This window comes from Ruditapes philippinarum, unplaced genomic scaffold, assembly GCF_026571515.1.
Source record: "Ruditapes philippinarum isolate M1 unplaced genomic scaffold, ASM2657151v2 ctg4058_1_1_1_1, whole genome shotgun sequence".
Classification (NCBI taxonomy): Eukaryota; Metazoa; Mollusca; class Bivalvia; order Venerida; family Veneridae; genus Ruditapes; species Ruditapes philippinarum.
The window spans coordinates 25,757-53,106 of record NW_026861373.1 but is presented as its reverse complement, the minus strand read 5'-3'; the positions used below and the strand labels follow the sequence as shown (position 1 = coordinate 53,106).

The window sequence follows — 27,350 nt, the reverse complement described above, 5'->3', positions numbered from 1 at the left end:
GCAGTTTGAATTTTATTCAAAATGTATTATCGATTGACAGAACACTTACTGCTTACATGCATACACTTCTAAATTAAAAAAAAGTAATAGGCCTTTATACATTTAGATATTATGAAACATCTACTACCTTTCATAACGTTATACTGAGAACCTACAGAAAGAACAATGCTATGTAATAACTTAGCTTCACATACATAAGTAGGTAGAATGTTACCATTTGATCGTACATTTATGCATCATTAGTAAAGGTCCCTTTAATTTTAAAAACTTTAAACATGCGAGTGCGTGCATGTGCGCGTGCTTATGTGTTTGTTTAAGTGCGAAAAAAGACGACCTACCATTTGTAGTCAGTCAATTTAAATACTCTTCAAAATGGAAGTTATCTTAAGGATGGTGATACTTTAAGAATATCGACTATGAATAGCTTGCAATCTTGTTCTACTTTTTATTTGCAAACAATGAGTAATTTCTAGTAAAAGTAATAACTATTTTTAAAAAAAAATGTAATATATGAAATTTAACAATCCAAACCTGTTACAAAGGACTTAATGACATAAAATGAAGTCATCACATATTTAGGACCAACGTAGTCCTAATAACTTTATCCTTAAACATAACAGCTGCACATTTCATTTCATCATAAGGTCGTGTAGCAGACTGATAAACGCTTGAGAGTAGGAAGCATCCATTTTCTTTTTTAAAGCCCGTAATATGATTAGCTTTTATTAGTTCTCCAACAAAATGAAATTATTACAGTATATATAAATGAAAGTCATACCAGTCATATCTGACGAGAATTAAACTGTTGTCGTATATGAACTATAATTTAGTCTTGAAAACAATTAAAATTAAAGTCACGAAATAATCATTATTATAAACTGTGCATAATAAGTTAAGTGAGGCTTATGATATGGTACGCTTTCTTCATAATTAGACCATGAACATTGCTTCATAAATTACCAACTTGATGTATAAATACGTTGCAGAAAAATTATTCAAACTACAACAAATATCAAATACACCGTATTTTTTATCGCCATACTTTTTTAGTTTCTCAGAGCAGTGAATTTATTGATACTTGAACGATTGGAATCGAGATAGTATTTAAAATTAAGTTCAATCATTCAAACCAATCTGAGAATCAAGTAACAAATGCTTTCTTTCGTCTTTGTTCATAACTTCAACCATTCCAGCAGTTTTTAAGCATTTGGCTCCATGCTTGTTAGATTTATCTGCCTCATTGCCAACAACTACTTCTTCTAAATGCTGTAGACAGTAAAACGGATTTCTAGTTTTTAATTTTTGCAACGGTTAAATCTTTAAAAAGATTAACAAACATTGTACAAAGGTAATACCCTTAAATGAAATTGTAAATAAACACCAGAATTGTTACAAACTAAATCCTTACAATGAAAATATTTAAACTCGTTCTCAAAATTTCATGAAAAAAGATGTGCATTGTGTTATGGTTACTGATATCATACAATGTTTCGAGTGCAATACCCAGCATTAAATTTCGTGGGCGTAAAATGTTAATGTTAATATCTTAATTGAACAATATCAAATATTAGTATAATAAATGAAATCATTTTCATCACTCTGGATTACAACACAATTGCAATATTGCATGGTAAAGATAGGTGTAAAAATCACATTAAATTAAACTTTAATAATTCAACATTCATACAAATTGAGTTCACATACTGCTGCAGCGAATACTTACACACATTGATATGTCTTTTTGAGATCTAATCACCTAGATTTATGAAACAAATTTGTACGAAAGAAAAACGTTTATTTCTCATTTTTTATTTAATGCTACATCATTCCAAACTAGGAACATGCTATTAAAATGTGTTTTTTTTTTTATTGAAATACAATTAACTTTTCGGTCCATGTTTGCAGTATGTAAAACTATTCAGTTCATTATGAATCTAAGATATATCATTAAATTCTTGTTTTTATGTAATACAGCAAAGAATTCCTATTTTGTTAAAAAAGAAAACATAAAAGAAGACAAGAAAAAGTGAATACATCAATAATATTCATACAAATTACTGTTACTATTGAATAAATATTTTTTTCTAAAAATAAATTAAATAGTTTTGAGAAACCAATAGTGTTGGGAAACCAGGAGTCAAATAACGTGCATCTAAGAATAAATTTGTAAAGATCTATATATATTAGATTTACCGTTTAAAATTTGAATTTAATGTTTTTTATTGACAGATTGATCTCATCAGAGCTTCTTCATATTGTAATTGCGTTTCCTTTGAGATTCTGTTGAGACTACATAAGCCTAATCAAATGACGCGAAAGTCACATAATTAAATGTATTATATCTGAATTGATAAAAATCGTAACAATGTCTTACACTGAGAAATAAATAGTATTATTTGACTAGTATATTGATAGAAATATGTGAAATAATTGTTTAACTACATAAATGTGAGGTAAAGCTCTGCACGAAATATAAGCTCAGTTTAAGTCTTTACGTATACGCATCTTACTATTTTATGTTATTCTAAATAATAGCAAATAATCTGAATAAACAAATAAATATCTTCCTTTGAATATCCCGTTTAAAAACCTTGCATCGGATCAGGAACACTCTTGTAGTACAGTAAACTAACCTTTGAAACATTTACAAGGTATGTTATCTATCGTAGTAAACCGACATTTTCCGTTTAACTTCGTTATTTGTTATATTAGCATAGTGCGTAAATAATGAATTATGAATAAATCTTTTCATTTAAATAAAAACAGGATTTTTCACATTTTTTTATTTATAAATCATGTTTTACATATATATATTGACTTTATGCGTTACATTTTATAAACCGGATAAACCACATTTCATGTAATGTTACATTGACACATTATATAACAAATACTAGTACCTTGTTCTTGTGTAGAGTACGATATTGAATAAAAATATATGTGCAATAGTCGTTTATAGACTCAAATTAGATTGGTATGATCTGTTCTAATATTAAACCAACAAACGTTTGGCAAATACACACCATTTTGTTTTTGTTTTGCTGGTGCCCGATGCAATGTTATAGAAATACGTATTGAAGCCCCTATTTTCTAAAATCATAATTTGATAGGTTCATATGGCATGTTAAACGTTGCAATATTTAATAAATTAAATTTTTGTTCTACATCAAATATTTATATTGTATAACTCTAATTTTATATTTTATATCATAATATTTATTCAATCCTGCTGAATATTTGTTCACCATAAAAAGTATTGAGTGCGATAATTTTCTATATGTGTGTTCTATATTTGAAAATGTACATTGTTTAATTAAAAATATTTATTGTATAGTTCTACTGAAAAATATGTATTCGATAATTTGAATCATGGGATAGAACACTTAGCATATAAAGCCCCGCCGTTGCAGCCTATAAATTAAGCAAGAATTTATGATAAAGCGTGATCATCCTGATTAAACTATAAATTGTTGTGAAAATGATCAGCGTCCCGGTGAATGTCATTTGTAAATAGTGCATATGCCTAATCCTTCTTATGAATATAAAATGTATGTCTAAAAATTGAAACTAATTTTAAAGTGTTCAGGACATACAATAGTATTATTATGAATTTTCATTTATATACCTAATAATTAAACCGCGATATGAACCCATGTGATGATATTACGTAAGATGAGTAAAGGATCATCTAAATGTATATATATTACTGATAAAAAAGAGAGCCCTTGGAAGCATTAAAAACAGCAAACTTACGTAAAAATTGCAGACTCGGTTTAATCGAGTCTGTAAATGAGGGATAATGGAAAGTGCAACATCCCTCACGCCCCTAGCATCGGCTTGAGCGGTACTCATTTCTAAACACCTAAAAGTGCTGGATTCTTTTCTCGCGAAGGGTCAGAAAATAGCTGACAATCGGATAATCTGCATTACCTAAATGTACATGTTCTGTAGTTCTGACAATATAAATGATATTTAAAATACCTCTTTATAGTATAAATAACTATATTGGGGGTATATTATGGATATTATCGTTAATGTTGGTAGAATGTCAGGTTCATGTGGATAAAGTGATTTTAATTAGGAAACTAATGACTTTCTAGCTTGTTTGTTTACTTCCTGTCTTTAATCGGCAAATTGTATTTCAGTAAACGTCGCATAATTCATACTCAAATTGTAATTTTAGTTCGACTTTTAGATTGTGAGAAGCAGTGAATGTGTATAAATAAATAAGATCGGGATCCACAATCTCTGGACTGACAGATAATCGTACAATTTTTCATTTTGATTCGTGATTATTCGAGTACTTTGATACTCGCCCAGCCCTATTATACATCTTAAATACCCCCTTGTCATCTAAGGTGACCCCTCATAATTTTTCCATAACAACTTATGTATATGTACATTTAGATGACCTCCTGCTAATCTTACATTATCCCCTCATACATCTTCCATAAAAAAACTAGAATATATGTTCATTAGATTATCTCTTGGTCCTCATATGTCATTCCACATATATCTCTCAAGTGCACATACATGATCTTTTCAGCCCAGTTAATCAAGCACAGAAATCAAAATCATATTCAAGAATAAATTACAAATGTATTACATAATGAAGGTCACTTTGTTTCTTCTTCAAAACTACATCATCGCTTTAGTTGCTGTTCTCTTCTGCTTCATATTTTCATCGTCTTCTTCTTTTATTAGCAACGATTTTAATCCCTTTATTTATTTTTCCTTAGGAAAGATTTTAGATGCTAGCATTGGATTTTTATTCACCAAAATCTCGTGTATTTTAGACATTTTGAGACAAATATTAAACAAATGTCTCTCTTTGAAGGTCGATTGTTTATTCCGGGACAATTCATGATAAAAACGGGGCACTTCACCAACAAACATAGCTACGACTTTTGGAGAATGTCCTTCATTTGTTACTACAGGACCACCAGATAGTCCTTGACCCATAAAAGTATCCACTTTTATGTACTCGTCGCTTTCAATACCTGAATATCCGAGATCGACTAGTCGTTCATCTTTATTTTGATTTCGCAAGTCCTCTTTGTAAGCCATTTCATTTTGAGACAAGCTTACACGGGCGTCTGTGAGCCGCTGTGTAAAGTCTTTAATATTTAACTGACATGTTTCTTCTTGTTTTTCATTAGAATTAACCTGATGACCAAACCCTATTATTGTTCCTTTCAATTTGTCCGAAGGAGACACATTATGTCTCCACAGCAGAAATGCTTTCGGAAATTCTGTCTGAAGATGAACATCCTTAATGTCAAGGATCGCAAAATCGTACTGCTCATCATGAAATACATATGTAAGTCGAATTTTGTACTTATGTAGATTGTTCACATTTTCATTAAAGTTTAAAGTTACATTTTCATGATCAATCAGTGAAAAATCGAAGTTCCCACTTAAATCTGCAAAGAAAAGGTTTCATGAAAAAATAATAAATAAATATAAAAATATACATTGTATATGTATGATGAATTAAATCAATTTACTTAGTTGGTAAAAAAAGAAATGCTAAAACATGCACTTATATTCATCTATCATTTAGCTTGTTAAACGCCATTTGAGAGGGTAAACTTTTCTAAATTCATTTGCCATCTTTTTTTATTAAACATTTATAAACTAAAGTAACAAAAAAAATATTCTTATATTTTCAAAGATATAGATATAATATATGAAATCAAACGGTTTCAACCTTTTACAATAATCTTTATGACATGAAATGCTGTGATCACGTAAGAAGGACCAATACGAAAAGCAGTCCCAATAATGTTATCCTTGTACATTACAGCTGCACATTTCTTCATAAGGTCATGTAGCTGTCTTATATAAGCTTCTGAGTTGGTATCATCTGTTTCTTTCTTACATTCCGTAAAATGTATCCTGCCTGCTAGTTAACAATGACGATGAAACTTAAACAGTATATATTTTTGACATTTTAATCTGAAACTGACTTCACTTTTATTTTATCAAAACTATTTTAGTCTTTAAATTATTCAATGAGGAATGACATTTATAAAAATAAATGTGACAGAGACTTCTATTCCAGATCGTATTTATATTTAAAACTAATAATAAAATCACTGTGTCAATGTTTTCTTTAAGTTGTGAGACACTTGAAATGTATAGATTTTGAAATTTAATGTTTGATGCAGTAATAATGATTAAGTTCTTCCTACAGTTATATTGAATTCTTTAAAGTGACTACGTTCTCTGTTTTAAGACAATTTTCATGAGACTTGTCTTATATTGTCAATTAATTTAGTTCTTCTTACCCGTCTCAGAATAAGGTAACAAAGGCTTTGTTTCGTCTTCACTTGTTACTCCTATAGTCTCTATTGTAACTTTCTGTATATTGCCACTGGTTGATGTTGCTGAAAATGTTTTCAACATATCACTACAGGAATTGTGTGTTTTACAACAGTTATAATATTTTAGATAACAATGTACCGCCTTAGAATTTTACCAACATAGTTCAAAAGTAGGCATCTATAAATAAAACGGCCAATATACATTATATCGGTAACTACGCTTTATATATTTCATCCTCTTTTTGGCTTGTCTGTTTTTTATTTTGTTTAATATAAGATTTTCTGTTTTTGTCTGTCAATTTTCATAATGACACATTATTATGTACAAAACACTTGATTAAAGACTTATTGTGTTGCAATCTTAAATGGTACCGCATGTGTGTTTGCTTTAAATCTATATACGAAGATGCGTGATCACGCTAATAACGCTTTCTGAATAATGGATGTATACGTTTTTTAATTTGATTTTAATTAAGGCGATCAAATATGAACTAACAACAATATAAAACATGGTAGAAGTTTACGACTGACTATGTACAGATACCAAAGAATATTAATTTTCGGTTCCAGCAAGGTGAAAACTGAAAGAAAATGTTTATTCCATAAATTGCTTCAATAAAAATATATACACATTAGCATTATTAAAATTAATTTTATACATTTAGTAAACAGCAAATACATTGTTAGCAAACATGGAATTTCATTGATAGCAGTGATAAAGTGCGTGCATTTTTATCAATCCATATTAACACATAGTTAACATGACGTCATTCACAACCGATGCATGCGGGAATAGTGTGGCTCATTTGTGCCATTCGTGTTTTCGCTCCGCGACCCCGCCAAGCGAAAAGGTCGATTATTAACAAATTTAAATGGAGGAGGCGCGGAGCATAAGTCGCTTATTAGTGGGGGCGCGGGGCAAGATTGAGGAAATAAATCGGCGGTGCGCGGAGCGAAAACACGCTAATAAGTGTGTATTCGTCCCGCGACCCCGTAAAGCGAAAAATCGAGAATAAACAAGTGAAAATGCGGAGGAGCGGAGCAAAAATACGCTAGTTAGCGAAGGCGCGGGGCGAAGTTTATTAGTTAAACTTCACCCCGCGGAGGTGCGGAGCTCGATTTAAGAAATAAAACGGCTGGGCGCCATACGAAAATAATATCGAAAGGAAATCATATCGTTTAACAATAACAGATAAAACTAGACCCAGAAGAAAACGCAGGCAGTTTGACAACTGTGTCGTAATCACATCAAAATCTTGTATCAGTAGATTAACTTAATTATAATGAATTAATTGTCAAAACAAAAGAAAGAAATATTTCATTCACCTTTTTCAGCTGCAAGAGGAACTGTGTCATCTTCCGGATTTCTGAACTTTTGATACTTGTAATACATAATCACAATTTTAACGCAAGATATCATTTATTTAAAATCATATTGTATATAAAATAGTTATGAATTTGGTTATGTATAAAATAGCACGATAATTAAATTCATGAATAATTTAGGTCTTTACTGGCAAAACTGTTTTAAAATATATTTATACAAGCATAGTATGCACAGTTTATTAAATACACCAATTAAAAACATTGACTACGCTGCTTAATTTGTTCAATTGATCTGCCCAGCTATAGATAAGGAACCGGTCATATGAAAATGAAAAAGTTTCAATAAAGAAATACACACATGGAGCGATAATGACCGATTTGTAACAATTGACCAGACATACCCTGAAAGTTAATGGTTAAAATAGTACATTATATATAAGAATAATTTGCATAAGGAACACTTACATTTTTATAATTTATTTCATTAAAGAAATATATGTTTCTTTTAAATGCAATTTTTATTATTTCCCTTTTCCTTCTAGTTGTTTCAAATGATGTATATACCTACAGAATGTAATGCAATTTGTTGTTCTGGATGTGTTTCGTTGTAATGGTAAGTATTATTTGTTATATTCACAGTTTCTGTATTGTCGAATGTTATACGCTGATCATTCCGGCTCGATTTATTTCTGGTAACACTTGGTGAATCATTACTCGATGTTCCTGAACTAATCTCACCTATTAAAATTGTTAGATAGTTTAGAGACATATTGATCGGAAACATGTTTTCGTAACGTTTACTTATATGTTTCTGATGGCAACTATTACACAATGTTCCTGACTTGCTCTCACCTGCTTAATTTGTGGACTAAGCTTTTATTGATTTAAGCCTGATTGTGAAACAAGTTCTTGCAATCATTATTTATGACTTTCATGTCCGCTTCCTTTAACTAATCAGTACTGGTGTCATATTCATTAACATGGTCGTGACGCAAGCATGGATCGAATCCATAAAGTCTCGGTTGAAGGATTAATGTGTTTAATTTAAAGATTCTGTAACTCAATTTCTTTATGGTTTTTTATCATTAATATAATGCTCAAATGAAGATTTATTAAAAGTGTAAATTCCAAAAAGCATTATTGGTAAAGTTTTTAACGAATTTACATTTTCATGTTAATAAAGGGGGGTAATTAAAGAATTATTTTCTATAAAGTTTAAGTGAAATTTTTCAATAAGAAATGAATGCATATATTTTAATGATAACATATTATGTGAACAAAAATTTTCAGTATGAATTTTACATATTCTTCGATGTTTGATAATTGTTTTAGAAGCATAATTATATACATATATATAACATTTCACTTAAGTGTGATACATGTAGCAACCTTAATTACAGCATACAGGATCTTTAATAACACATTCACGCTCCAGCAGTAACACAAACTAAATGTAGAAGTACACATATTAATAGAAATAACACGTGTTTATTTAGTTGGTAATTACTTATACATCCAAGACAAACGGATAGAAAATAATTTCAGTAGAAGGAAGCTATTATGTTTCAAAGATTAAATTCATAATGGAAAGGAAATGACATAGAAAGACAAAAACTGCCGAGAACCGTAGTATCACATTTCTATTTTGATTTATTTATCAAACGATAGCAAAATGAATCTATGCTATCACTTATTATCTGCCAAAAAGAAATATCTAGATTTAAGTGTGTTTTTCTGAAATTGTACCCTTTGGCAAAAAGCCTCTTGAATGTATTGTTACTAAAGAAGTATCGAAATACATTACCTTCAGTTTGTAAAATACATGCTGAATTTTTATTCATTAACAAGATATATATACTGATATAAACGTTTCTGTCAAATTCTGAGTGTTTCAGCTGCTATTTAATACCTAAACATATCATAATTGGAATTATTCGTACCTGTCTCACATGAAGAGGTTTCATGATATGCATTACTAGGTGTTTCTGTTAAACACTTTGGTTTCCCTGTAAAAGATATAATAATAGTTTTAATAGTGAACAGTGAACTAATTATTTCACTTTTTCGATTATAATAATTACTTTAGGTATGCTCAAATAAATGTTTATGTGGTTGCACGATTGACTTATTATTGGGAAATATATCAATATGGGACACTTACTTGAATTTAAAGTTTGTATTTACAAAATATACTTACATATATTGCGTCGGTAAAGAAGGTAAAGAATGAAAAACCCAACTGAAAAAAGAAATTGTCTTGAGTCTATAACTGCTAAATAAATTGAAACTTGATATCCATTCTTAAACTAAAGGATTTTGTACAATACAATCCTTTCTATAAAAATATGAACAGACAAACTGTTGTTGTCATTATCAAATATGTTATTTAATAGAGGATGTTTGTGTGTAAGGTGAATTTTTATTTCATCGAGTGGCCTTTAAAAACAGTATTCTTACGAGTGGCGTGCCCACGAGTTAGAATACTGTTTTTAAAGTTCACAAGACGAAATAAAATTACATCTTACACAACAAACAAACAAATTTTCTTTTTATTTTATGCTTAAAAACAAGTTAAAACGAAATTTCCACAACATTAACGTAATATCAAAATCTGTTTTCCTCATTGAGAGCCCCATTTAGTCAGAATTTCTCATAAAATACAAAAAGTCTTGAGCTTAAAAATAAGTTCGACAATCAACGTTAAATGACGGTGATATCATTCATTTTATTAAAAAATATGATGATCGCTTTTTTAATAATGAAAACAAACAGTTCTTGAAGGAGAAAAAGTCCAACCATCCATCCATATTTCTGTTACTTACTGCGAATTTATATTAGACCTGGCTTTGTTAAATGTAAGCGGCAGCCATTTTTTGAAGTTGTGTATTTCACGGGAGGAATAATTGTGTTTGATTCAGAGGGATATCATTTGGATTTGTTAGTCATACACCTTTTTAAAAGAAAGAAAACTTATTTGAGGATTGCAACAGACAAAAAATAAGTCTTGACAGATGTGAAAACATTCATAAAGCAGCTAGGGAAATGGAAAAAACTTGGAAGCTGGCTCAGGAACGCTGGGTTGTTTACTTATTCTACGGGCTTGATTGCTGTCATAGCTTTTCAATTTTTCATAAAGCATACGGCAGTTATTGCTCATAGGATACTTTAATATGCCAAAATATCATCAAGAGCAGTTTTGCATGTGGAAGGAATGTATTTTTCAGACTGTAAAAATGAAACAAAAAATTTAGAGACGAAATTGGTGATTGGAATTTGAATGAATAGAAGTAAGTTTTCTTCTTTTTATTACTTTTGTCATTTAAGTTATTTAAGTTATTTATCAATTTCAGCTTTGCTTTTTCTTTAAATAGCCTGACATTGTCAGAATTGTCAGCAAAAATAAAATTCAGGTACCACATGGGGAAAATCTCAAAAAAGTATTTTCGTCATTGAAAAGTGTGAAATTATATTTTGATAATTTTCACTGTGAAATTATCAAATAGAATTTTCACGGATAAATCAGTAATCCACTGAAAAGCATAAAATAAAACAAGTTATTCCACTAAATTAATAAATTTTAGTTTAAAGAGCAGCACGTTTTCGGTTTTAATAAAAATAATGTCAAATCATATATAAAACATGTCAAATTAACGACATTCAGAACATGAAATTAGCTTACCAGTCAAATTAGTTTTCACAATTGGTAATAAACCTTACGATGAAAAATACATATGTAATGTTATATTTTGATCGGTAAGTACTTGAATGTTATAAATACCTAGTATGAAGACCACAGGAATGAACGCCAAACCAATTATATATTCTTTGTGTTGTCCTGGTCTTGTTCCGGAACCCACATCTGGTTCTGTAATTGGAATAAGCCTTCAAACAAAACTTTGAAAGTATAAAGGTAATGGTTGCTCGAGGTTATGAAATTCAGAACACATTAGATTTAATCTATGTATGAGTTAAACAGTAACGTTCCATAGTCACATGGTATGGCTTTTATCAAAACATAAATTTAAAATTATTGCTTCTTTTAACTACTAAAAGCGTTAAATATATTTTTAATAAAAAGAAAAGTAATATAAATATATATATATTACTTATGTGTTGTGTATCGTTATTATTCACTCAATATTTACGCTATTGAATAATTTATTAATTTACTTATTTATTTATTTATTTATGTGTTTGTTTATTCGTAAAATTCTAAAGAATAGGTAAAATTTTTGAAATCGATTTTTTTTGTTCCCATCTAATTTTTAAGTAGATCTACAATTTTGATTTTCTTCAATAAGGTATCTTAAAAGTTCGTTCACTTACGTCATGATAGAAATGATGTTCCTTCCATTTATATGGAAGTTTGAATTTCGGACGGACTATTGTTTAAGAAATAATATATCCCAAACAGTGATTTTATCGCTCAATAACATCACTGTTTGGAGTTCGGATGCGACGAATTATATCACGAGGGCGTAGCCCGAGTGATATAATGATGCGCATCCGAACGAGAAACAGTGATGTTATCAAGCGATAAATTCACAGATTTGGATATATTATTTCGATTCTAACACGACATCAACAAAAAAAATGCTAACATACCTGATATTAAGCAAAATTGCGCCACTTATTTTCAGCGCGTCGGATTCTTTTAGTTGTTACGTCACATGTATAATGATTACGTCACATATCTAAATATAGAACTCAACTGTGACTTTATTGCATAATAACACACACTTTCGGTTCTTCTTTATTCAATAGCGAAACATGCGGGTCGTGTTAGAATAATAAATATTAGGCTTAGACAATTTCAGCATTTTTTGTACAAGAACTAGTTTTAACCAATTACCTATACATTTTTCAGTTTCTCTATCCTTCACAAATCCTGGATTGCATTGACAGACATACTTGTTAAAAGATTGTTTACATATTCCATTTTGACAAACCCATGAATCTCCGTCGCACTCTGCTGAAACAGTTTAATACAATTACTTACGTTTTCAATAAATAGGACCAATGTATCAACAGCGGACTTTGAGGTTTTTGTCTATTTCTATCTTTTCTTTATGTGATAAAATGCCGATTCAAGAGGAAATGGTGAATGTGCAACTAAAAGTTAAAATAACAATTCGTCATTTAAAAGTTATTTTTTATTTTACATAGGCAATACCCCATATGACCTAGACATTTTTCTATGAATTCGTCTTATTCTAATGGTAGCGTTTAGTTGTTAAAAGGAGGGGGAAGTCATATTATATTTAGGACAGTTTCTATACAAAACTAGAACTGTGTCCAAAGGACACGGATGCCCCCACTGACAACATATATATGGTATATAGGGAAAAAAATAACAAAGGGACATAATTCTGTTAAATTTGGTCGCAGCAAAAATTCCTTCCTTTACTACCATCTACACATTAAGGTTGTTCAACCCTGGAAGTTTAGGCAAAATCTGCCATCCGGTTTAAGAGGAGTTGCGTTCACAAAATGTCTATATGGTATATAGTGAAAAAATCATTAAAGGGCCATAATTATGTTAAATTTGGTCGCAGCAAAAATTCCTTCCTTTACTACAATCTACACATTAAGGTTGTTCATCCCTGGAAGTTTAAGCAAAATCTGCCATCCGGTTTAAGAGGAGTTGCGTTCACAAGATTTCGGGACGTACGGACAGGCGTACGGACGGACGGATGGACGGACGGACGGACAAGTGCAACGCTATATGCCCCCCCCCCCACTTTGTGGGGGCATAAAAATGTACTTTATTCAAAACATCTACCATCATAATTTATTGGTCTATTTCGATTATCGAAGCCAAGCGAAGTACATGTCAAATAAAGCTCAACTTGGCATACATTTCGACATTTGAGCATTATGTCCATCTCCGGAGAAAGGTTTACTTATAAAACGTTGGCAGATTACAGTTACTTAGTAAATTATAATAATGAAATATGAGGTTATTCTGAACAACGGGTAATAGCTTAAACCCATTGCAAACAAAATTTAAAACTAGTCAAATATGGGTTAAACATGTTTATTTAAGCTCGATATTATATTTAACACTTTTGAGTCCGCTTCCTGAAACCAACCAGTACTGGTCTCATATGAAAAAAACATTGTCGTGACCCGAGTAGAGCTCGAACCCATGATCTCTTGGTTGAGAGGCAGACACTTTAACCACTAGGCTACCGCTCGCCAAATATAAAACATCTAAGACTGAAACTAGCACATAGCTCGGAGGAAAGTAAATCATATATCGTTCAATCTTTTACGATTTATTCAAAGATACTGAACAAACGGTGTTATGGTGAATAAGATATTCATGCGCTTACATTTGTAGTAAAACTATATGAAATAATAAAAATACAATACATGTTTATGTAGCAGAGTAAAGTATCATACCGGTGTCCAAGTCAGGTTTATCTATAACTGTTATGGAATGTCCAATTCCAATCTGGTCCCTGGAAAAAATAAGAGATAAAATTACAAAAGAAGTATCCATTTTTTATCAAAAAACATTCACTCAAATACTTATATAGTGTGCAATAGATATTAAACATTCCAAGGGACCAGAAGTTGCCAAATTAATCAAATTCATCTCTTCAATTTCGTCACATTTTGTTAATATGATTAACCTACTGAGATTATAAGTAAACACTGATTGACTGTTACTCATAATTTGTCTGTAGTGCCACATACAGCCTTTTTCTTGATAAATGTAGACATTTCAAAATATTGCAAATTTGTTATGAAATTCTATTAAAATTTTAAAATTAATGAAAATATGTGATTATGTTTTTGATCCAAGATAGGTGGTGGTTTGATTAAAAATGAATAAAGATGTTCATTTATTTTAGATTCTAAGATAAGTAGAAGAAATTCCTGAAATAAGACATAGATAAATGAAGTCTTTGAAGTTCTATGTAATGAAATATATTTTATGTAATGTAAGATAACTGGAAGAAGTTCTTGAACTTATAGATAAATGTGTTCATTAGTTAAGACTGCAGTTCTAGGTAATGAACTATTTACCGGCAAGTCTGTTTGCAGATAAAGTTATCATGATCATCTCTACATTCATGTGGGTTGCAAGGAAGAACGCATGTTGCATCTACAATAAACACATTTTTTTTTTAAATTTTCAAAGCACCTGAAACAAAAATTAGTATGTTAATTTAACCGATTGGTCAGTAATTGTAAAACGAAATACCATTAAAAATATATTTACTATATTTCATTATATAATTTTTGCAAATACTGCAAATATCATTTCAATCGTCCTGAAATTTGATTCTAAATCATGCTTCAAATAAAACTTACTAGGCAAGGGTTCTTGTCCTTCTACACATGGGCTGTTCTTTGCAGCGTTTCCACTACAAAAATATGGTTCATGTTTACTTTCCCTGTCATAATCTAATAGAAGTCTCCCAGCTCTGTTATAATATCCTTCTTTGTAGTTACAATAGACAATAGTTGGAGAGATGTGGTTGCCTTCACTATAGATCAAATATTTTTCTTCAATATTTGTTAAATCTAAGTGCTTTGATCTGCATGCATTGATACAGTTGGAATTTGTTTCTTGAAAATAACCAGTAGGACATTTCTCGACAGTAACCTTAATCTTTGAAGGGTCCTCCTCGTCTTTCATTACTCTCCACCAATGACCTAAATGAAAAGGAGCGAGACTGAAACTTAAGTATTTGAGAATCACACTAAAAACCGAATTCCTGTATGCACTAGACAAGGCGCTTGAATCATTTAATATTTAAATTTCCCGCCCAAGTGCGCACTTTTAGACGGCTAATGAATCTCCTGACGCTAATTTATATACGATTATGAATAAAAAATATATAATTATGAATGAACAATGTATGAATTGCTCTAAAAGAAAGTATGAAAATTGCAAAATTGAAAAGCAGGACTCGTTTTAATTAAGCCTCCTCAAAGACTGCAATGAGAAATGCAACGGCCGACAAAGAAACATTTTATAGATGACTCATAGTTTTAAAAAAGTACATTTTAATTTAACAATAAAGCCAATAAAAATAAAATATACCATATACAAGCAAAGCATATTAATTGAACAGGGCAAATTTAAATAAAAAATTACTAATTTCAGATATTTTGAGAGATTTGATGATTTTTCACCATTGTACGATTGAAAGGACAGTCTTTGGACCATGACACATTTATTTTATTGTTAGCAGACATGTAAGGAAATGCAATAACTATCTTGCCAATTTTGTAAGAAAAGGAAAATCAGAAAAAATAATCTATTCTGTAAAGAAAGACAAAATCACAATTCAAAAGAAAGTTAAAGAGATTGAACATACAGCAACTAAAAGTTAGTTTGGCTTACCTTTCTCGCATCTAAGATGTACTGGAGCGCAGATGAAAGCCATTCCTTTTTCATTGTTGACACATAGAGGTGTGTATCCTGATGAACACATTTTCTTGAATTCGCAACGATCGATTAATAGTTGCATGTTATCACTTCCTTGAAAAGGGCAGGTCATATTTAAATTTGATGGGTTGCAGTACGGAGTGCTGAGAGACACAAAGGTTTGTATCTTCGAGAGACTTTGATCGTTTTCGGTTAGAGGTTGTATGTTCATGGCATCGGAAAGATAGGGTGACAGTAAAATCATAAACACCTGAATTTAGAAAAAGAAAAATTATTTAATCGTTTAATCTCTGTGAGTATTAATTACTTTGCAAAACAAGAGTATTTAATATGAGTATTTATTCACATACGTATTGGATAAACATTGTTATCACATTTGAATAAAATTAATCAAGTAAATACTAGTAAAGCAATATATCTTTAAATAAGTGAAATGGAAAAAACGGAATAAGCGCGAATGTTTACTTTTAGCTTGTTTAAAATTAATTAAAAGTGTTAATCATATATTTTGAAACGCTTATTCTAACGCGTTACAGACTTTATCCTACTAGTTATTTTTCATAAACTTGTCTCAGAAGATTCCTAACAGGCTCGCTGTCTCGGATGGTTTGATATAAGTAAATATGAAAATGGCAACTCTGTTAAGATATAACATCAACAGACATACGTATGTTTTAAAACGGATAGGGTATGTACAGGACATCGATCCATTTAAAGGAAGACTTCCTCTCTTGATGTCTGTTGAAACAGGCATTTTCTTTAAAGCATGCTCCATGTTCGACTTGAGATGCTCATATTCTAACACACGATGTTTTTTCGCCAAAACCTTTTGAAATATAACAATTCGAGAACAAAATCTGTTAAAAAGACACCGGAAACAAATTATAATAGTAGCATACATTGAGCAGAATCGCAAAGTAACATTAACTTTTGTTTTACCAAAAGTTCATTGCTTTACTTATAAAGTGTGTGTCTGATTTCAGATTGTAGGCAAAATGGAAAATATTATCATATGTAATTCACGATTAGATACATCAACCAATTTGAACATTCATTTAAAATCATCCAGTGGAGTACACAGTCGAAAAGCACAAATAAGTACATCTTAGTAACGCTTGCAAAAGTTGATATGCTTATATTTATATTTTTATTCGAACACATTTGCAATGAATGTAATAAATGAATAAAGACACTGTAAAGTTTTGAGATTTTGCAATTTCTTTTTGTTTCTGTATTGAAACATGACAACATTAACTTGGGAATTTTGTCAATATATCTTAAAAATTGTGGAAACCACGCTTCCTCAATTTAACATATCAAACCATTGAATCTAAAAACTTAGACTTTAATAACTGATCAAAATTAGGGAAAGGTTACAATCACATACCTTTGTAACTTGCGTTGAGCTTGAAATCTGACGAACATAACTGTCTGCTTCTTGGCTTTTTTCTTGCGGGTGCTCCTTTTGTACTAATAAGCGGTACTCGTCCTTAGGTGCAACTGATTCTGCTTCTAAAATTTATTTCAAATAATGTTTTTATTTTTGTGTGTTAACCTGATAAATGAGTATGAAAATTAAAATGAACAGTAAGTAAATGATTAGCATATCCATGTTTTTATGAATTTATATAATGTCGATGAACATTCATGGTCATTTATAAAAAGCGTTTCATTGATACCTTGTTTTCTTTGTGTCAAGTTCTTGAAGTCATTCAATTGTAACAGAATGGGTGTGTTTTCTTGAGCCATGTATTTTGTCCCATCATCATTTTCATTTGACGTGTTGGTATTGCTTGACACGGTATATACTATATACAAATGTGTGAGTTGGCTTTTAACCTAAAACATACAACCGTTTTAGAATGCATGTTGAGCAAATGTACTCGTACGGCTCTTAATTTGATATAGTTTTTATATCTTCTACATTATCTAAGTAATGACTATATTTTATAAATAAAAATGTATTCGATACCCATAAGCTTAAGGAAACATTTCATTATTATTCCAATTTGTTTAACGAATTTAAATAATTTAATTAGATGCATTCTCATATGCATATATAAAAATATATCCTACTAAGTATTGTATCATTAATTAAAATCATCAATATGCTGCTCTTTAAATAAAGTAAGTATAAAATGAAATGTATACCATAATAGTCAGGTCGTTGTTTTTGTTTTTTTTTTTTCATGATATCATTTTATAACATAAAAGAATGGTGATATAACTATAACATGAATGACATGTTGAAATTATCACCAAAACAATTTAATCAAAAGACATGTGAACAGTTAAGGAAAAGCAAATTTACAAAAGCTATATGTTTCCAAACCACCAAAAACTGCACAGCTGATATAAATGAAATCATTTCCTTTTATATATTTCTAATTAGTTATTTCAAAAGTAGCAATCATTGAAGGTTGTTAACAAAGTAAATGAGACAAGCTAGGGCAATATTAAAGCTGCCATTCATAACCATGTAACTTTTCCCATGAAATAAATAAAGTTAAGTTATGATGATAGCAAAGTCTTTAAAATAATATTTTGCGCCAAAGATTTTAAAGCTATATGCATTGAGTATCGAAAAAAAGTGGATACTGCACTACAATAAGGAGAAAAAATAACATACACAAAATGGCATTTGCAATGAAATTCAACATTTGAGACATTGAGACAAGGTTAGGTATCCTCCAAGCCTGTGCATAACAAACACACAGAATTTGATGATTCAGAAAGTATTATAATAAAACCATAGCAAATATATATACATTTCATGCAAGGAAGGAATACTAAGAGGATAGTTTTTCGTTTGGGTGAAATATGGAGCATATTTTCAAGAAACATAAAATTCCATATATTTTCACGAGCCGGGACAATGAGTAAATATAAAGAATTCCATCATGTTAAGTGAAGATAAATTCCATTCTTCAAAAAAAAAAGAAGAAAAAATAGCAACCTTATTGTATTATTTTACCTTCAAGAAAAACGTTGTTTACGAACACATCTATTTTCTGCGCAGTTGCAATTGTACAGCGCGGAGTAATACATAGATTATTTATAGGTGCGTGACGCGCTTCGAATTCATACTGTCTTGAAAAAAAATTATATCCAGATAATGTCTGTCAATGATGAAATGAATAGCTGAAGCTACTCATTGTAAAAGAGAAATAACTGAAAAAGTAGTCCCATCTTGGTTCCGCCCATTTTAATATTTATTTTCATAATTGTTTTTCACAAATATGCTATATATTTGGCTGATATAGCACCATATTTCATGGGTAAAATTAAATTAAATGTAAAATTTACAAACAATATAGTAACAGAGAAACATTTGAAAATACTAGTTGCATAAAAGAAGCATACATGTTTATACTGTTACAAAACCATATTAAAACTAAGAAAAAGAAGCCACAGTAATATAAACAAACAAAAAGGTCATAACAAGACTTCGCGCTCACCGGCTCTTGTGACACAGTTTTACATCACTTGACATACTCAAATAGGTTCCAGATTTCTAAATGTTAAATTGGAAAGTATACCATTAGTCAACGATAATAATTATATTTATAAGAGTGTCGTTGTCTAATGAACTCATGTCCTATCCAATTATAGAAAATCAGAAAGCAGCAATTTGGAAATTTTACGTACGAGCTTTGTGTTTGATAGTGGATCCTCTGTGAGCTTATGAGTTATGAACATAAAGAAAACATTAACAATGAAATTTAACTCATTAGATATTTTATATGAAGTTTTCTGAATATTGCATTACTTGAAAGCGTTAACGCGTTTACGTTTTCGATAAAATAACACAATGATGCTTTTTAACTCTTCTAAATCGTATAATTCGGGAATCCGAGATATAATTCTTAAATACAACAAACACATTTTTAAGAATCCGTTGTCAACTGTCGGGATGAAGGTCCGTTTCAGGGTCAAAAATTGTTCCTAAGTATTGTCTATTTGATTGTTAAGCTTATTGTTGTTGTTTCATGTTTTCTTTCATCACAGACTGTTGAAAGTTTAAGTCATTTTGTAAAGATGAACTCAATAATTATCTTTGTATAATTTTATAAAAATTGGTCCACAGATTATGGAAACGCTGTGTGCAAAGATTATTATATTTTGTGACTCTAAAATGTTTATTTCTGTATAAAATATCTCATCATTAGAAGAAAGGGTGCCGGTCAACTTGTTTTGTTTTTTTTTAATTTCAATTTCATGTGACCATCTTATTAATACTAAAATATTACGTTAAAGTGGCCAAAGTTCATTTTTTCATTGTCAAGTTGAGCTGAATTGACTATTTAATTTAAAAGATTGACTATTATCTGTAATGGTGATTGACAAACAGTTGGTATTGAAAAATGTTTCGGATTAAATATAAATCTGCCTTAAATATAAAAGGAATTCCCCACTCTTTATATCGATTGAACGATTCATGTACCAGGTGAGCTATTAACCGTTTATGAGAAGTAAAATATAAATTGAAAGGAATTATGGCAAAATGAAATGTAAACTAATATCGACTTTAACCTGTACACGCACTATATACCATTAGATAGACATATTTAATCATAATCACTTTAATAATAATTGACAGTAACAAATCATGTAAAACAGAAAATGTTGTTCATTATTTATCTCTATCTATAACTTGTGACACCATCCAATGCAACGGAACCAACTGAATCTATATTTATATCACATCAGGATCATCAAAAACGGTTCTGGTTAAGTTCGTGTGAAATAGCTAGACTAAAATTATTTATACAGTTATATCATAATATCAGAAAGCAATATGAAAAGACAAAAAATCAGGTAAACAACTTTAAATTCTTAATAAAAATGTAACTTTATTTTATAGCATTGTCATATGAGCGATTAACTACAAACTGAAAGTGTTTCATACTGTTTTGAAGAACATCATTCGTTTGCATGTGCGACTTAAATAATCAGATAAGGATAATTATAATAAAAATATACTTTACTATTTTACTACAATAGCGAAGACGCATTCAATACCGATTTATATTGACATATTAGATAGGTTTGCCTCGACACTAACTTTTTTAGCAGGTGGTACGCCGGACCACTAGATTTGAACGTTAAGTGGTCCTTCCAGAAGTCAGGTGGTCAGTTATCATTATTATATCATTTTACTGCAAATGTAGAAAAAAATGTTAACTTTATGACAAAGATGTATTATTAACCTTTAAAGAAAACAGATATTTTTAGATATATATTTTTCATCTAATCAGAAAAGGGAGAGCAAGTCAGTAGGTATTTTATCGTAGAGTTATTTGTTTATTTGTTTTTATCTCAGTGAAAAATACACAACAGAGCTCTTATTTATGTTAACTTTTATATTAAAGTGATTTCTCCCTCAACTCAAGTTAGGAAATAATGAAGCCATTTGTGTCTGTTATTTTCTTACTGTTATTCAAATATTCATTGCTGATACGTGGTATGGCTTATAATCATGATAATAACATAGCATCTTTTATAGTTTAACATTTTCAATGGAACTAATAAATTATCTCATTCTTGTCTTTGAAAACAAGGAAATATCTTAATTATTGAAATAATGACAACGTTATTATTTACTCTAACTTATCTTATTTTTCTCACAGATTTATCATACAGAATTTTACTTCCTAGTTGCTTGTTCGTTGATATTCATTTTTGACATTGGGTATTTTTAACCTTTTGAAATAATTTTGACTCTAGAAGAAACAGATCTCTTATCGTTAAACAGTTAAAATAAAGATAAATAGCATAGAATTACTAGATGTATTTTTCCAGTTCCTTTCGTTTGCTGCCGTTATTCAAGTATCTGAAATTTAAGTTTATCCAATATCATATAATTACCATCATCGGATACTCACGGTTGATTAAAGCCCATCTCACACAGGACACACGGCTTACACGGTTGGCCACCCGTGTAAACCGTACATACAACCGAACTAACCGTAGCGTTATCCGAGTTACAATCGGGCCATTCGAGTGTATCCGTGTAAGCCGTGTATGATTTTTAAAACTTTTAAAAAACTGGTACGGATGCCATGTCCGTGTATGACCGTATAAGCGACCGTACAATACCGTAAGAGACCGTGTGAGACCGTATGAGACCGTATATACAGCCGTATGTGAAGTCCAATCCACGAGTGAGCCCAACCGTATCAATGTCGTATATAAATCGTATGGAATCGATCGGAGACCGTCCCAAGTCCTACATCCAACACCCGATTAACACCCGAATGTCACAAGATCACGGTACGATTCAAACGAGTGCACACACGGTTTCATACGATCGTCATACGACCAATACGGTTCATATACGAAACATACATGGCCGACACGGTAAAGTACGGGTATACAGGGTCTCACACGGCCTCGTACGTTCTAACACGGCCTCAGCAAGAACGTTACAAAACACAACTAACTGCTGCTACCCTACCAAGAGTACTTGCTGCATCACACTAGAATGTTTCCAAAGAAGAAGGTTTGGACGCATGGAAGGAATACAAGAAAAGCCATATCCAGGCCCACCGACCACTCCAACTTATTGACTCTGATAAGCTGGAGGACCAACCGACAATAACCATGTCTCCCAGGGATTCAAACTCCAATGCCAGCTCGGTGGACCCTCCAGCAACCGCTGCACCACAGAAAAAAAAGGCACATTCATTTTATATTTGTTCACCATTTTATTCATTTATTGATGTTAATGATCTATATATAGGTGTTCTTCGCTGAAATTTCGAAAATTCATGAAGCCAAGTCATCAAAATGGGTTAATTTATATCAAAACATACACAAATGTGTGATATTTCGAGCCTAACTCGAACAAAAGTCGGCGGGACCCTATGTAAACCCTGTGAAAGTCGAGTAAATCGAGTAAAAGTCGTGTTTAACCGTACCAGACCGTACTAGACCGTACTTGGAACTGTACAACAGTCGTATGTATTCGTATGCAAATCGTGTTCAAACCTTGCTTGACCGAGTTATTCCGTGCTCAATTCGTACATACTCGTGCTATATTCGAGTCTAATTCGTGCCAACTAATCCACAAGCACGGCTGGAGCTCAAAACTCGTACCAGTCAACCCGTGTATAACCGAGTATACCGTATGGGAATAGTGTGTCCAACCGTGTTTTGTGTGAGACGGGCTTAACATGTAACATAACATAAATGTGTTCCGCCGTGGTTATCAGACGATGTATAATTACTAGCACCATTTTTATGAATTTTGTACCTAATTAAATTTACATCACAAATTCTTAACTCTTTTAGCTTGCATAAACAAAATTTTAGCGTCTTAAAATGATTTATTGAGTTATTGATGACTTAAGAACTTCTTTAACTAATCAGATATTAATGAACCATATACATGTACATCGGACATAGATTTTAAACAAAATATATATAATATAAAATATATAACATGTTTTTGACAAAATGGCCATTCTCCCATATAAGCCTTGCATCAACCAGAAAAGTCAAGTGGTCCGACGGACCAGTGGGTTTTAAAATTAGGTGGTCCTTGCCAAAATCAAGTGGTCTCGGACCAACGGACCACCGCTAATGTCGAGGCCTGGGTTTTCATTAATACTAACCGATATCAGTACGGCTGCACTATATGTTTAATAATAGATTTGGAAAACCAATTTATTTATACATCTCTGTCATATTTAACATGTATCTTATATACGAGTATATACAACATTCTACTAGATAAATGTGACATTGAATAAAAAGTATTTTTACATTATAATTGCAGATACAATGTTTAGTATTCTTTTATTTGCATACTTGAAAGAAAACCGCTTTACTTTGTGCATGTAAAAGAAATTCCGACTAAACATGATTATAGTCTATACGAATAATCCCTTCATTAATCTAAAATCTGTTAAAATATAATTTTTCTATTAGGTACTATGTCAAGTAATACTCACAAAGTATTTTCAACAAACACGGTACGTAATTTGTAAGATAAACTATTCAACTTAAAAAGTTTTGTGAGCAAAAACATATAAGTATATAACTATTTAATCTATGAAAATTCACATTTTCCTCGAACCAAATGCCATAATTCGTCAAGAACCTAGGTATATATTTACAGTTTACTATCTTAATATTATAAACTTAAGCAATTCAATTCAGAATATAATAATATATAATTATATATAAAGGAAACATAAATTTAACGAACCGTTTCATTTTGCCAGGATACATCTTCACATTTCATTTTGAATGGTATGAAATTTCAAACATAGCTTATATCCTGAACATGGCCAAATGACTATAAGCTGAAAGATTGGCATGACGGGAGCAGTGGTCTTCAATGTTTCCAGTATAATACCTATCAATACTTTTTGGCGGCGTAAACTGTTGAAGTTAATATGTTAATGTAATAATTTTCAATATTCATGTAATAAATGAACTCATTTTTTATCAGAACACCAACTGAGTTCACATATTGCTGCTACAAATAATGCCACACACTTTTATGAGATCTAATCACTTTATCTTTCTAAATTAAATTTGTACGAAAGAGAAACGTTCATTTCCCTGTTTAAGATAGTGTTACATCATTTCCAACTAGGCACAAGTCCTTTAAAAAAAATTCTATATTGATAAAGAATTCACTTTCTGGTTTAGGTTTGTTGTAGGTAAACCACTTCAGTTTTATCACGGACCTATAAAATATCATTTAATTCTGGTACCAATACAACGCAACAAATAATTCCGATTTACTTTAATGACAACACAAAGTGAATGCACAAGTAATATTCTTACGAATTACTGTTAATCACAATATCTTTAAATTAACATTTTCTTTCTAAATACAGATATATATTGTTGGGAAACTAGTAGTGTTGGGAAACCAGTAGTCAAATTACACGCATCCAAGAATACATCCTCGTCAGTTTGTAAATATCTGCATAAATTCACTTTACCGTTTTAAAAATCACTTATTTTTAATGTTTATATCTGAATTGATTAAAATAGTTAAAAATTTAAAAAAAAACTATTTCCTTACCTGAGAAATAAATTGATTTATGTGATTAGTGGTTGATGACATGTGTGTGTGTGTGTGTGTGTGTGTGTGTGTGTGTGTGTGTGTGTGTGTGTGTGTGTGTGTGTGTGTTGTGTGTGTGTGTGTGTGTGTGTGTGTGTGTGTGTGTGTGTGTGTGTGTGTGTGTGTGTGTGTGTGTGTGTGTGTGTGTGGTGTGTGTGTGTGTGGTGTGTGTGTGTGTGTGTGTGTGTGTGTGTGTGTGTGTGTGTGTGTGTGTGTGTGTGTTGTGTGTGTGTGTGTGTGTGTGTGTGTGTGTGTGTGTGTGTGTGTGTGTGTGTGTGTGTGTGTGTGTGTGTGTGTGTGTGTGTGTGTGTGTGTGTGTGTGTGTGTGTGTGTGTGTGTGTGTGTGTGTGTGTGTGTGTGTGTGTGTGTGTGTGTGTGTGTGTGTGTGTGTGTGTGTGTGTGTGTGTGTGTGTGTGTGTGTGTGTGTGTGTGTGTGTGTGTGTGTGTGTGTGTGTGTGTGTGTGTGTGTGTGTGTGTGTGTGTGTGTGTGTGTGTGTGTGTGTGTGTGTGTGTGTGTGTGTGTGTGTGTGTGTGTGTGTTGTGTGTGTGTGTGTGTGTGTGTGTGTGTGTGTGTGTGTGTGTGTGTGTGTGTGTGTGTGTGTGTGTGTGTGTGTGTGTGTGTGTGTGTGTGTGTGTGTGTGTGTGTGTGTGTGTGTGTGTGTGTGTGTGTGTGTGTGTGTGTGTGTGTGTGTGTGTGTGTGTGTGTGTGTGTGTGTGTGTGTGTGTGTGTGTGTGCTGTGTGTGTGTGAAATAACTGTTTAACTACATAAAATGTGAGGTCAAGCTCTGTATGATATAAAAGTCAGTTTAAGTTTTAACTCTGCAAGAAAAACAAGCATCTTACTATTTCATGTTATTCTAAATGATAACCAATAATCTGAATAAACAAATAAATATATACCTTTGAATATCCCATGCAAACTTCTAGAACTCCTGTATAGCTATCGTAGTAAATCGATACTCCGTGATTTTTTTTATTTTAGCATACTGCGTATATAATGAATTATAAATAGATCAATTCATTTAAATAGATTTTACAGGATTTTACACTATTTTTTATATAGATTAGAGTACAATCCCTACTTAAGACCACCCCGGAATTAAGACCAATCCCCGCTATTAAGACTATTTAATAGAACGGAACTTTCTGTCCAGAATTAAGACCACCCCGCTTATTTACTTTTAAGACCACCAGATTCAATCCCAATTCATTGTTTATTTCTTTATTTGACCCCACTATTGAGACCACTGATATCATAGTCAACACATTCCTAATTCTTTAATTTGTTGTATCATCTGCTTGAATGAACTTAATTATGACACTTGATTTCACAAGGTGTGAAAAGCTGTTGTTATTGGGTTATTGTATGAAATCAAGTGAAAATGTAAATTTTAGAGTGGTTTAATGTTGTTTTCGCCACATTTATTTTGTGAAGAATTATTTTTTATTATGTGAAGTATGTACATCATATAATAATATATATTTATAAAATAAAAATATTGAAATCAGACCAAATAGAATTTAATGTTAAATTTCTTCATATTTACCTCTCATCAGATTAAATATTATAACATATTTTTATATAATTGTTAAGATACATTTTGTTTGTTCATGCAACATGGCTAAAATAGACCATGGTCATAAAGTATGTATGCAATAAGAATATTCAAAATTAAGACCACCCCGCAATTAAGATCACTTTGGACCAGTCCAAAAGGTGGTCTTAATTGAGGGTTTTCACTGTATTTTTCATTCGTGACATTCTATAAATCGGATTAACTACATTTCATGTAATGTTACAGTGACACATTATATAACAAAGACCAGTAACTTGTTCTTGTGTAAAATAGACGTGGGTTTTGGGAAACCAAAATGGAAGTTAATTGTTCAAAACTTTTAACATGTTATTTTGAAGGTAACATAAACATATTTCTTTATTATGACTAATCAGCAGATTTACATACTAAAAGAAGGGTAGACGAATTATGACAAATACTTTTTGCATCAAAGGACGGTTATTTTTTAATTATACTTTTCATGTTATATGTTGGCGTTGATTCTACTCGGATGCCCGCTCATGCCTCTTCTTACGTCACTAGTGAAGGTGGAAAATCATCATGTGAACTTTACTTTGTCTTTGTTTGTTTAGATTTAAAACCCGACCATTACATTAATCACAAGATAGAATGGTGTGTTTAATTTACGTTT

The 27,350-nt window shown here is 31.2% G+C and overlaps 1 protein-coding gene across 6 annotated transcripts; it reads right to left on the bottom strand.

The window, feature by feature from the left end:
* On the bottom strand, positions 1 to 26,133 carry LOC132715423 (uncharacterized). 6 transcript variants are annotated; one of them, XM_060698425.1, is made up of 18 exons: positions 24,272 to 25,138; positions 19,518 to 19,573; positions 17,739 to 17,898; positions 17,447 to 17,571; positions 16,727 to 16,885; positions 16,015 to 16,309; positions 14,976 to 15,320; positions 14,688 to 14,766; positions 14,058 to 14,116; positions 12,505 to 12,624; positions 11,431 to 11,517; positions 9,850 to 9,891; positions 9,593 to 9,658; positions 8,221 to 8,390; positions 7,653 to 7,707; positions 6,291 to 6,389; positions 5,711 to 5,905; positions 1 to 5,423 (listed from the first exon to the last, which is right to left on the bottom strand). In XM_060698425.1, exons 3-18 carry the CDS (start codon positions 17,806 to 17,808, stop codon positions 4,726 to 4,728), a joined length of 2,664 nt encoding a protein of 887 aa, XP_060554408.1. In that variant the 5' UTR covers positions 17,809 to 17,898; positions 19,518 to 19,573; positions 24,272 to 25,138; the 3' UTR covers positions 1 to 4,725. The 6 variants fall into 6 exon arrangements, with proteins under 6 accessions (XP_060554408.1, XP_060554407.1, XP_060554406.1 ...); XM_060698424.1 differs by lacking the exons at positions 19,518 to 19,573; positions 24,272 to 25,138 and adding an exon at positions 26,043 to 26,133; XM_060698423.1 differs by lacking the exon at positions 19,518 to 19,573 and having other exon boundaries at positions 5,711 to 5,902; positions 24,272 to 25,139.
* Positions 26,134 to 27,350: the final 1,217 nt, after the last annotated feature.

Bases quoted from the DNA above. Each gene is read 5' to 3' on its own strand.
- LOC132715423 (XM_060698420.1), bottom strand. From the start codon at position 24,307: ATGAAATGTGAAGATGTATCCTGGCAAAATGAAACG. The intron at 14,117-14,687 runs GTAAATAGTTCA...TATTTTTTCCAG, and splicing joins ATCTGCAAACAGACTTGCCG to GGACCAGATTGGAATTGGAC. The intron at 11,518-12,504 runs GTAATTGGTTAA...TTCCAATTACAG, and splicing joins AGAAACTGAAAAATGTATAG to AACCAGATGTGGGTTCCGGA.